Below are 12,240 nucleotides of genomic sequence, written 5' to 3'. Positions count from 1 at the left end.
TCAGGTGGGGAACTTCTTTTTAAAAATGCAGATTCCCACTCTCCACCCAGAACTACTGAATCAGAATCTTAAAGGTCAAAGCCTGAGAATTTATATTTTTAGCACTCCCAGTAATTCTTACGATAAAGTAAGTTTGGAATTATTGGTTGAGGCATTTGTTCGTTACCAACACTTGTGATACTGCCAATATTTTGTGAAAGAGACTTTAACTTTGAAATCTTAAGACCCAGAGATCATTTTGTTGTTATTCCATGAACCTTGAGAATCACTCTGTTTCTGAAAGAAAGATGGAAAGATGCCTACAGCTCCAGCCAGATAGGACCTCGAAGTTGCACATGTTCGCTGCTTAACCACCATTGTGTTCAGCCTTAGCGCATGGTCCAGTGGTTACATTTTAATTGTCGTTCAAGAACAGGCGCTTTGAAAACTCAGGTGAAGAAGAATATTTGAAGTAATGCAGAAAGCTGTAGTGATATAGGCTGATTTCATAAAAAGCCTAACAGGTAATGTTTTAAAGTAGCCCCACTTTGTGACTAGTGTGCTGTTTTAACACCTTACCCACAAAGTAATTGTTTAGGCATTTGTCTGTGGTATATAAGGTCTTCTGCCTTTAGATCAGGAATTTTGCAAAGCACAACTTTGAGGGAGGAGACAAAAGAAAAGTGAACAGTTTTCTTAAATTGACCTCCTAATTTTGTATATTTGCCCTAAATTTTTTTAGTCTTCATCATGATGTGGTCAATATTCAAGGCTCATTTATCTTTCCAATTTGGTATGTATGCACTCAGAATCAGCGTAAAGGATCCATTTTTGAATAAACTTTAAATTGACAGTCAATATTCTTAAAAATCTCCCTTTGCCAAACTACTTCCCATGTGACCAAAGATAATTTTGGCAGATTTTGAATTAAGAAAGAACAATCTCCTATAGTGTTCTTTCTTATCAATGGTATACCAATAACTCATAGTCACAGAATAAATTTTGCAACTGTGTGTCATATGTCACACCTATTACAGATTAGTTAAAATATATTTTTATCTGTGTCTAATAAATCTGTGTTGTGCTTAGAGGACAACAGGACCAAAAGCAGATTTTGATGTCCTCAATGTGTCACAATTTTATGTGCAATAGCTGCTTTACTGTAAAACAAATGTTAAATAATTTTTAAAACTAGAACCAAATGTCTGTTAACCTCAGTATAAGCCATATGGCATATGGAAACCAAGCTTTCAAAACCTGCTTTTAAAGGGGGCCAATTGGTCATCCTTCAGGTCCTAAGTGAGGGCATGCCACAGGCTCCAGGCCACAGAGGCAAAGACATGGACCCCGTCCCAACTGCCCCTGCAAACCCCAAGCATCACCAGACCTCTTCTCATGGACTTGAGAGGGTGGGTTGGTACCTAGAGAACCAGAAGCTCAGAAAGGTAGGTTGTAATGCCAAGAACAGCAGAGCCTCTTATCTTGAGATATAATGTATATTCACTGCATTTAACTTATGTGGGAAAGGAAGGGAAGTATAGACAGATACCCACTGAAGAGAATTGTCACCAAATGGAAATAGAAAACCTGTAGCCTCTGGAACTGCTGGTCAGAATTCAGGCACAGGGTTGACTGTGACCTTTCTTCTGTTGAGAGTTGCAAGCAGCTTACTCTGGGCAGTCTTACAAATTAAATAGTAGATTTCCTCCCTGCAAGCTTTGTGAGTATTAAGATGCCCTAAAGTTTGTCTTCCCCACTTCATCTCCCCCCGTTTCCTCCCAAAATAACTATTTTGAGTTGCCTTCCTCTTCAAAAAATCCCTAAGTTTCAGAGTAGAAGTTGACTGGATAAAGTTTATGCAGAGTTCTCAGGATCTCCTGAGTAACAGGTAAAATAGATATATATGGGATAAAATTTATACCCAAGCCTCAAGTAGAGAAATATAATATAGTTATAGAAAGTGGGGATCCGGTTTGTAGCTAAGCAGGCACAGAAGAACGTTCTCAAAGCCCTTCTGGGGAGTGCTGCCTTCTCTTTCAGGTGGTTTGGTACCAGGTGGGAGGGTATTGGTTAGAGCACTAGGAGAGAACTGGGCATGGGTCCACTAAATTTCTCCTTATGTGGACCTTTCTTTGCCTACCCTGCCCTATCTCAGGAGAAGAAGAAGACCTCGAAGCTGACACCTCAGCGGGGCTTTAGTGAAAATGACGATGATGATGATGACTCATCTGAAACTGATTCTGATGAAGATGATGATGATGAAGAGCACGGGGCCCCTCTGGAAGGGTGAGGAAAGCCCCCTAGCCTAGGACACCCAAGCCAGGGAGGAAAACACCTCCTTCAAAACACTAGACCGGAGGGCATCAGTTAGAAGTGAAATTCCAACATCTCTTTTGATGTCTCAGAAACCCAACATAATGAGTTTTCATTCTTTTCTGGCTCCACAGCCTGGCTGCGTCCTGTGATGTCACTTGCACCATCTGAAACATTTGTGGGCTCAGGGATTTCATGAGGATTTGCTGAGCAAATCTAAAAGACGGTCCCTTACTTCAAGGAGTTCACATTCTGGGAAAGAGAAAAATAAATTTATATACATACCAAAGCATTTCTGTTTAGCAAGGAAAACATTCATGCACGGGAGCATTTCTGCTCCAGGCCCAGACCCTTTCTGGACAGGTGGAGAATAGGTGGTTCAGGAGCCCCACGTTGAGGCAGAATGTTCCTGGATGATACTTAAGTAAAAAATCTCACCCTGTTCCAGCCCTGGTGCTAGATTAGTCATGATCCCCCCTCCCCCACAGGTTTTAATCAAAGTGGATTCTAAGGCCCATCTATTTAAAATACAATTACTGGTTAATGAAATGCTGGTGGAGCCACTCAGAATTCTATCTTGCCATGAAAAAGTATGAGGCAGCACTGGTAAAGAGCAATCTCCAAGAGATATTGTTAAATTTTAAAAAGGTATAGAATTGTTTATGCTGTGCTACCATGTGTATAAAACAAATATTACATAGACTATGTCCAGGATACACTAGAAACTGATAATAGTGATTACTTTTGGGAGGGGAACTTGGTGGCAAGGCGACAGGGGTGGAAGGGAGACAAAACTTTTCACTGTACACATTTTGTACTTTTTATTTTGTATCATGTGCATGCATCATTTATTAAATAAAGTAGTTTAATAAAAATAAAAATAGTTACCTTTGGATTATCCACCTGCAGGTAGACCCTAAGTAAATTAGGCAAATGTTTAACCCCAGACTGACTTTTCATGCTTCCCAACTTACATTATGGTCATAGCCTGCTTCTGTAAGGTTATAATCTGGGGAAATGTAAACTTTAAGTCAGTAATCTATTTAATTATTTTGTTAAGCAACTCTCCCCACAAGAAGCTTATTAATAATTTTTCAAGTCTCATATACTTTGCCAATGTTTATTACGTTTCTTAATTATAATTAATTAATATGTGTTCTACTATTTTTTCAAGTATCAATACAAGTTTTTTTTTTTTTTTTTAAGATTTTATTTTTCTTTTTTCTCCCCAAAGCCCCCTGGTACATAGTTGCGCATTTTTAGTTGTGGGTCCTTCTAGTTGTGGCATGTGGGATGTCGCCTCAGCATGGCTTGATGAGTGGTGCCATGTCCGTGCCCAGGATCCGAACCAGTGAAACCCTGGGCTGCCGAAGCGGAGCATACAAACTTAACCACTTGGCCACAGGGCCGGCCCCAGTACAAGTATTTTTAAATAACTATGCAATATTCAACTGACATACCTAACCATCTCTCAGTTGTTGGATATTTTGTTTCTAATTTTTTACTGTTATAAATAACACTATGAGAAATATCTTTATAAAATTCCTTTTTTTCTTGGGGCAAACTATTTTCATGTCAAAAGTTAAAATCTCATTTCATCTTTTCTCTTCATCCCTTCCAAAAAAAGGGAAAACAACTTCTGCTACATTCCAAAGTTTTTGAAAATTATGTTTCAGATTTTCTGCAGCTCTGTTCTTCTTCATTGTTAGAGATACGTGACAGCTAATCATAATCGATTTTAGAGTTGTCTTTCAAACCACCCAGGAAAGGCAGGTGAGTGTGGCAGAAACTAGGTTCAGAGTCATGTGCCCTGTGATGAGAGTAACACAGACCGAACCAGGGCTCAGCCACTTCTGCTCTTCTCTGGCCACCTTGAACCATGTTTTCCCTTCCCCAGGGCCTATGATCCTGCAGATTATGAGCATTTGCCAGTTTCTGCTGAGATTAAGGAACTCTTCCAATATATCAGTAGGTGAGTACCAGGACCTCCCACCATAACCCCCAGCTCTGCCTTGCTCTTTCCTACCTCTAGTCTGAAGCAGGGCCGTTCTCCATCGATTTTTTTAGCCTGAATAGTAAAGTAAGTTTCTCTGTCTCCCCCTTCCCTTGGCAATGTCTTCTAGGTACACACCTCAGTTGATTGACCTGGACCACAAACTGAAACCTTTCATTCCTGATTTTATCCCAGCTGTTGGGGATATTGATGCATTCTTAAAGGTACAGTCAGAACATCCTAAGAATGACTCCTTGGGTGTTTTGTCTGACCTCTCTGTTACTCTAACAGTTCCACTAATATCCTCGACTCTCATTGTCTACCTTGATATATATTCTTCATTTCACTGGAGTTCTTAACCTTGTTCTCTACTCCAAAATATACTCATTGCTATTAGATAATACTTGATTATCTCATTATATGTTACAAATTTGTCATTTGTTTTCCACCTAATTATCCATGACTTCAGCTTTGTAGTTAAGGCCTTATAGCTCATGTATTTTTTTCTAGACAGTGTTTTAGTGTAGCATGATGTACAGGCATCCTCTTTAATACTAGTAATAATGATAAACCAAAAGAATTCTTTCTCTTCAGCTTATTGGAAGCAACAAGTATGGGCTTTTTGTGTCCTTACCATTTTTTTCTCTGCTTTCTTACCTTTCTCCTAACCAGGTCCCACGTCCTGACGGAAAGCCTGACAACCTTGGCCTGTTGGTGTTGGACGAGCCTTCTACAAAACAGTCGGACCCTACAGTGCTCTCCCTCTGGTTAACAGAGAATTCCAAACAGCACAACCTCACTGTAAGGCGCCAGCCTAGCACAGGCACGAGCTGGAGAGGGCTGAGAGCTGAGGCCTTGTTGGTTATTTGTGCAGTTGACTTACTACCTATCAAAAGGGGTGGCCATGGTTTCAGGCCAGCTCTGTTTTTTAAATAACATTTTTATTGGGGTATAATTTACTTATCATAAAATTTGCCCTTTTATATTGTACAATTCAGTGATTTTTAGTATATTCACAGAGTTGTACAGCCATCACCACTATCTAATTTAAGAACATTTTCATCATTCCGGAAAGAAACCCCATCCTCCTCTCATTCCCCCTGCTCCTAGCCCCTGGTTACTGCTTTGTTCCTTTTTCTTATGGCTGAATAATATTCCATAGTATGGACATACCACATTTTGTTTATCAATTCACTAGATGTTCCCACTTTTATTAATTATGCTGCTATGAGTATATACAAGTTTTTGCATATATTGTTATTTCTCTTGGATATATATGTAGGAGTGGGATTGCTAGACATATGGTAAATGTTTAACATTTTGAGGAACTGTCAAACTGTTTTCCAAAGTGCCTGAACCATTTTACAATCCCACCAGTAATGAATGAGAGTTCCAATTTCTCCACATCCTCACCAACACCTCACTTGTTACTGTCTGTCTTATTTATTCTAGCCATTCTAGTGGGTGTGAAATGGTATCTCATTCTGGTCAGTCCTATCCTAGTGACCTGCTGCCTTCCTATGGCTCTAGAAAATTTTATCAGGATTTTCTCTAATCTTCATTTGGCTGCTGTCAAGCTTCCCTTTTCATTAGCTGCCTTGTATATGAAATAGCAGCATGGATGAGCCACTCTGTAAAAACAAGAGAGCTACGTCACTGCCATCAGCCAGGCTTTCCCCTTATTTTTATAGCAACATATGAAAGTAAAGAGCCTGGAAGATGCAGAAAAGAATCCCAAAGCCATTGACACATGGATTGAGAGCATCTCTGAGTTACATCGTTCTAAGCCCCCTGCAACTGTGCACTATACCAGGTACAAAATACCACATTCTTCACCACAGTAACCCATGGTAACCGTTACCACCTGTGAACCCCTTGCTTCTGAGAAGAGGGCCCAAAGGCTGGGACGTATTTGGTCAACCTGAGGTCCTGTGGATCCTGGCAGCTACTCGCTGAGATTGCAGACATAAAGATTGTGATTTATCTGGTATAATTACTTAGCCAGCTCTTCCAGACCTTAGGCCCTACATTTGGTTCCTGAAATCCTAGTGTGCCAGACCGAGAATCTCCTTTCATCTTAGAATATTCTGATCCAGAAGTTGCTGATGTCATCAGTCCAAATTTCTTGTTCATGTTTACCTCTGTACTTTTAGGCCCATGCCTGATATTGACACGCTGATGCAGGAATGGTCCCCAGAGTTTGAAGAACTTTTGGGCAAGGTGAGTGGAAGGTAGCAGGAGCTAAGAAAGTGTGGCATTCACTCTAAGGCCCAGTGTTTTCTATCTTCCTATATTATTATTATCAACTTTTTAATTGAAGTATAATACACAATCAGAAGTATACACATAACATAAGTGTTGATTAATTTTCACTAACTGAACATCTTTGTGTAACCAACACATCAGATCAAAAGACAGAACATTCCTGGAAGCCCCCTCATGCTGCCACCTCCCAACGTAACCACTATTCTGATTTCTAACAGCTTAGATTAAGTTTGCCTATTCTGTACTTTATCTAAATCTAGTCAAACTCTTTTGTGTCTTACTTCTTTTGCTCTTCTATATTGTTCATCCATATAGAGATTCATCCATATTGTTTTTTTATAAAGATTGGCACCTGAGCTAACATCTATCGCCAATCTTTTTTTTAACTTTTCTTCTTCTTCTCCCCAAAGGCCCCCAACACATAGTTGTATATTCCAGTTGTAGGTCCTTCCAGTTGTACCATGTGGGACACTGCCTCAGCATGGCTTGATGAGCAGTGCCATGTCTGCACGTAGGATCTGAACTGGTAAACCCTGGGCTGCCGAAGCAGAGCCCACGAACTTAACCATATGGATAGCCGGCACCCATCCGTATGTTTTCATACATTGTGGTTCTATGTTTGTTCTCATTATTGTATGCTACTCCACTATTTGAATATATGACAATTTGTCCATTCTATGATAGTTATTTGGGTAGTTTACAGTTTTGGGTTATTACAAATTACCATGTAATATTACTATAATGTTACTGTAAACATCCTAACATACCTTTTGGTGAACATATGTACCTCTTGTATTACTGCTTTAGACTCCACCTTCTGCACAGAGGTATTTATGCTCTTCTACGAAGCTAATGTTCAATTCATAGTTACCTCAAATTTTTAAAAATACCCAGAAATAAATTTAATAAGAAATTGCAGGGGCCGACCCGGTGGTGCAGTGGTTAAGTGCTCACATTCCACGTCAGCAGCCCGGGGTTCGCTGGTTTGGATCCTGGGTGTGGATATGACACTGCTTGGTACGCCATGCTGTGGTAGGCGTCCCACATAGAAAGTAGAAGAAGATGGGCATGGATGTTAGCTCAGGGCCAGTCTTCCTCAGCAAAAAGAGGAAGATTGGCAGCAGTTAGCTCAGGGCTAATCTTCTTAAAAAAAAAAAAAAGAAATTGCTAGGGGCTGGCTCGGTGGTGTAACGGTTAAGTTTGTGCGCTATGCTTCAGTGGCCCAGGGTTCACAGGTTCAGGTCTTGGGTGTGGACCTACACACTGCTCATCAAGCCATGCTGTGGCAGCGTCCCACCTACAAAGTAGAGGAGGACTGGTAAGGATGTTAGCTCAGGGCCAATCTTCCTCACCCCCCCCTTCCAAAAAAAAGAGAAAGAAAGAAATTGGTAAGACATTTTTTTTGGTGAGACCCATTTTAAATTTTTTTTATTTATTTATTTATTTTTTTTTTTTTGAGGAAGATTAGCCCTGAGCTAACTACTGCCAATCCTCCTCTTTTTGCTGAGGAAGACTGGCCCTGAGCTAACATCCATGCCCATCTTCCTCTACTTTATATGTGAGATGCCTGCCACAGCATGGCTTTTGCCAAGTAGTGCCATGTCCGTACCCAGGATCCGAACCCGTGAACCCCAGGCCGCCGAGAAGCGGAATGTGCGAACTTAACCGCTGTGCCACTGGGCTGGCCCCTATTTTTTTAATTTTATTGAGGTCATAATAGTTTATAACATTGTGAAATTTCAGTTGTACATTATTATTTGGTGAGACCTTTTTTGAAAACAAATTATAAAACTTTAATGAAGGGCATGACACAAGATCTGAATGAATGAGAAGTCAAGCCCTGTCCCTAGATGGGAGGAGTCAATCTCTTGGCACTGTCAGTCCTTCCCAGTGGCTTACTATGTAAGTGTAATGCTGTTTTAATTAGGATTGTAACTGCATTTTTTGGAAATTGAAAATTTGATAATAAAGTTTATCTGAGAGAATAATTTTTAAGACTAATCATGAAAATTTTAGGAAAAAAAAATAGAGGATTTGCCCTATCAGACATTAAAAACACATTATAAAGCTGTAGTAAATAAAACAATAACATACTGGCATAGGAATAGAAATAGATCAGCAGCACATAATAATCCAGAAACACTTGTGTATATGTGAGACTTTGATGTATAAGAAAGATAGTATTTTAGGGGCGGGCCCTGTGGACGAGTGGTTAAGTTCGTGCGCTCAGCTTCGGTGGCCCAGGTTTCACAGGTTCAGATCCTGGGCGCGGACATGACACCGCTTGTCAGGCCACGCTGAGGTGGCGTCCCACATACCATAACTAGAAGGACCCACAACTAAAATATGCAACTATGTACTGGGGGGATTTGGAGAGAAAAAGCAGAAAAAAAGAAAAGAAAATTGGCAAGAGTTGTTAGCTCAGGTGCCAATCTTTAAGAAAAAAGAAAAGGAAAGATAGTATTTTAAATGATTGGAGATAGAATGGGTTGTGATGAGATGATGACTAGCCATTTGAAAAAAATTCAATTAGGGCTGTGCCTCAACCATATGCAAACATGAATTCCAAATGAATTAAACATTTAATATAAAGATAAAGGTACACAAAGACTTTTTAAAAAATAGGAGAAATATTTAGTACTGTTAGGTTAGTTGTTTCCTAGCATAATAAAAAATTTAAAAGTCATAATGGGGAAAATGTGAAAGTTTAGATTCATAGAAATAGAAAGTTCTAAGTACCAACAATTACCATAAACAAAAGAGTGAGGGGCCAAGAAAAATTACTTAAATATATATACATGATAACATTACTATCCAAGCAAAGAGCTCTTACATATCAAGAAAAGAAAACTGAGCAAAGATGCTTAACAGCTCCTTCCTGGGCGTCATATTTAAAATTGCTACACCAGCTCCTCCGTGTTCCCCACCCCTTCCCTGCTTTTTCTCCATAATACTGACCTTCTAACATACTGGATACCTTACTTATTTTGTTTTCTGTTTTTCCCTACTAAAGTATAAGCTTCATGAAGAGAGGATTTTTTGTACATGTTTATCAAAGAATTGTAAAAGCAAAGAATTTTAAAACAATCTCTTTCCTGACAGCATTTTAAAGCTGTAGGTGAGGAGCAATATCTGGTTGCGGAGTTGAATAGATAGATTGCAGTGCATCCATTCAGTGAAATCCTTATACGATGGGATATCATTTGGCCTTATATTGCTCTGATGCAGAGAAATATCAGTGACTTGTTCTCTCTTTTTTTTAAGATTTTATTTTTCCTTTTTCTCCCTAAAGCCCCCCGGTACATAGTTGTGTATATTTTTAGTTGTGGATCCTCCTAGTTGTGGCATGTGGGATGCCGCCTCAGCATGGCTTGGATCTGAACCGGCAAAACCCTGGGCTGCCTAAGTGGAGCCTGCGAACTGAACCACTTGGCCATGGGGCCGGCCCCACAATGACTTGTGAAAAAAAAATTACAAAACTATATACATTCTGATTTTTGTAAAAAGAGAACAAAATTTTTTTAAGAAGCCAATGGTTTTTAAATTTACAGTATGACTTGTTTAGATCCAGAGCCTGTCACCTGAGATGTCATGTCCATTTTTTCTGCTCCTTTGGTGTCCTAGGACCATTAAACATCATAACACCAAGTAACTATAAATACTTGGCCATAACCTGGGACCAGTTTCTTCTTCACAAAAATACACAGGAAGACAGCATAGCAGTATATTTTACTTAAAAAGTCTTTTGGTCCCGTTACAGCATCTGCTACTTTTGTGGTTAATGAGTATGATCAATTCCATTTTACTGATGAGAATTAAAAAAAGCATGTTGTATTGTTTGCTCAGGCTTCCATAACAAAGTACCACAGACTGAGTGGCTCAGACAACAGACATGTATTTCTCACAGTTCTGGAGACTGGAAGCCTGAGATCAAGTTGTCAGCAGAGTTAATTTCATCCAAGCCCTTTCTCCTTGGCCATCTTGTCCCTGTGTCTTCATATGGTCTTCCCTCCGTATGTGTCTGTGTCCTGATTTCCTCCTCTTATAAGGATACCAGTCATACCCGATTAGGGTTCACCCTGATGACCTCATGTTAACTTAAGTATCTCTTTTAAAACTGTATCTCCAAATACAAGTCACGTTCTGAGGTACTAGGGGTTAGGACTTCCAAAAGGAATTTTGGAGGAACACAGTTCAGCCCGTAACACGCCTTAAGCTAGGAGCTCTTTTCCTTCAGAGAGAGAATGGTGCTGGACCACTGAAAGTTCAGCCTTTTGACTTGGGTCCATCCTGTGCTCCTCCTAGGTGAGCCTGCCCACGGCAGAGATTGACTGCAGTCTGGCAGAGTACATTGACATGATCTGTGGTGAGCTCTTCTGTCCCTTCCACGTTCCTGTTTCTGGGTAAACACATTGTGGGCTTTGGAAAAGGCTTGTTTACTCTGCAAAGATAGCATCTTGAGTTATAGCCTTCACTGTGTTATTTGGCAGCACTTAAGTGTGGTATTTGGGCTTATGTGTCTACCTGCTGGGTGTTTAACCGCCACAAAGTCATAGCAACACATCCCATCTGGGAGGGGATTGGCTATCCTGAACAGAAATGTCCCATAATTCCGTTTTGTTTGGTTCTGCTCATGGGAGTTCTTGATTTCAGCCATCCTAGACATCCCCATCTACAAGAGCCGGATTCAGTCCCTCCACCTACTCTTCTCCCTCTACTCGGAATTCAAGAACTCACAGGTGAGCTAGCCTGAGAGGCTGACTTAAGCTGTAATGAGGCTCACTGCAGTGTCCACTGTCCTAAGTCTGCTGTGATCGTGTCCTGTGACAGTGGAGGAGGTCTCTGCTGGAGTTACCGTTACCCTTCCCCATAATGAGGAGAGCAGCAAGGCAGGCAGCGGTGGGCTTTTAAAGGAAGGGGAAGTAAGAGATGTGGGCCTTAGACGAGGCTAGGTAAGGATCTACAGAGGACACTTGTTCGTACAGGAGAACCAAGTGGCCTAATGAATGAAGCAGGAAGGAAGGAAAAAAGGGGTTCATTTTTTAAGGAGGTGGGACAAACTTCTAGCTGTTTTTCCAAGACAACACCAAGGAATTATTTTGGAAGTAGTGTTGGGAGAAAATTGGAGCTTAAAGTGTTGTAAAGAGGTTAATTCCTGCTAAAATGTAGCTACCAGCATATCCCAAATACTCCATGTTTCCTCTCCTCTTTCCTCACAGCATTTTAAAGCTCTCGCTGAAGGCAAGAAAGCGTTCACTCCTCCATCCAACGCCACCTCCCAAGCTGGAGACGCAGAGACATTAGCCTTCAGCTGAGACACCTCCCAGGTCCTTCTGTTTCAAGGATGAGCTGGCTCCTCTACCCCAGCTAAGGAGAGGTTGTTGTCAGCCACCTGGTGTCCTCGCCAGTGTCACAGCTTGTCTCGGACAGTCCTACCGCGCTGTCAGAAAGCACCCCACATGTTCGCTAAATGGCTTCTGCCTCAGATTTTCTTCCCAGGGGGATTACGCATCTCCACTGCTATGGGGTTTTGAGTTAGAAGAATTGGAATTTCCAGGATCCCAGGATGCTCGAGTTGGGAGGAAAGCTTAAAGGATGTTCTTTTTGAGATAGTGACGGAATTATTTTCTTTCATTCTTAAAGTTAGTTGGCAAAGATTTTACAAATAAAATGCTCTATCTTTCAGGTTA

General features: G+C 40.7%; 1 protein-coding gene across 13 annotated transcripts in view; it reads left to right on the top strand.

Moving 5' to 3' along the window:
• The window catches only part of IFT46 (intraflagellar transport 46), a 23,399-nt gene extending 11,159 nt beyond the window's left edge, over nt 1–12,240 (top strand). For 5 of the 13 annotated variants that reach the window (XM_070273752.1, XM_005611624.4, XM_023644916.1 and 2 more), the window contains 10 exons: nt 1,272–1,424; nt 2,135–2,265; nt 4,190–4,264; nt 4,416–4,509; nt 4,958–5,086; nt 5,977–6,098; nt 6,439–6,505; nt 10,856–10,916; nt 11,204–11,289; nt 11,770–12,240. In XM_070273752.1, coding sequence (XP_070129853.1) covers nt 1,272–1,424; nt 2,135–2,265; nt 4,190–4,264; nt 4,416–4,509; nt 4,958–5,086; nt 5,977–6,098; nt 6,439–6,505; nt 10,856–10,916; nt 11,204–11,289; nt 11,770–11,865 — 1,014 coding nt within the window. In that variant the 3' untranslated portion in view covers nt 11,866–12,240. Of the gene's footprint in view, nt 1–1,271; nt 1,425–2,134; nt 2,266–4,189; nt 4,265–4,415; nt 4,510–4,957; nt 5,087–5,976; nt 6,099–6,438; nt 6,506–10,855; nt 10,954–11,203; nt 11,290–11,769 lie in introns of all 13 variants that reach the window. The other 8 variants (XM_070273756.1, XM_014741323.2, XM_070273751.1 and 5 more) reach the window with 3 other exon arrangements.

Source organism: Equus caballus, chromosome 7 (assembly GCF_041296265.1).
Source record: "Equus caballus isolate H_3958 breed thoroughbred chromosome 7, TB-T2T, whole genome shotgun sequence".
In the NCBI taxonomy this organism is placed as follows: domain Eukaryota; kingdom Metazoa; phylum Chordata; class Mammalia; order Perissodactyla; family Equidae; genus Equus; species Equus caballus.
The sequence above is the reverse complement of the archived record's forward strand: the minus strand, read 5'-3'. Positions and strand labels throughout refer to the sequence as shown.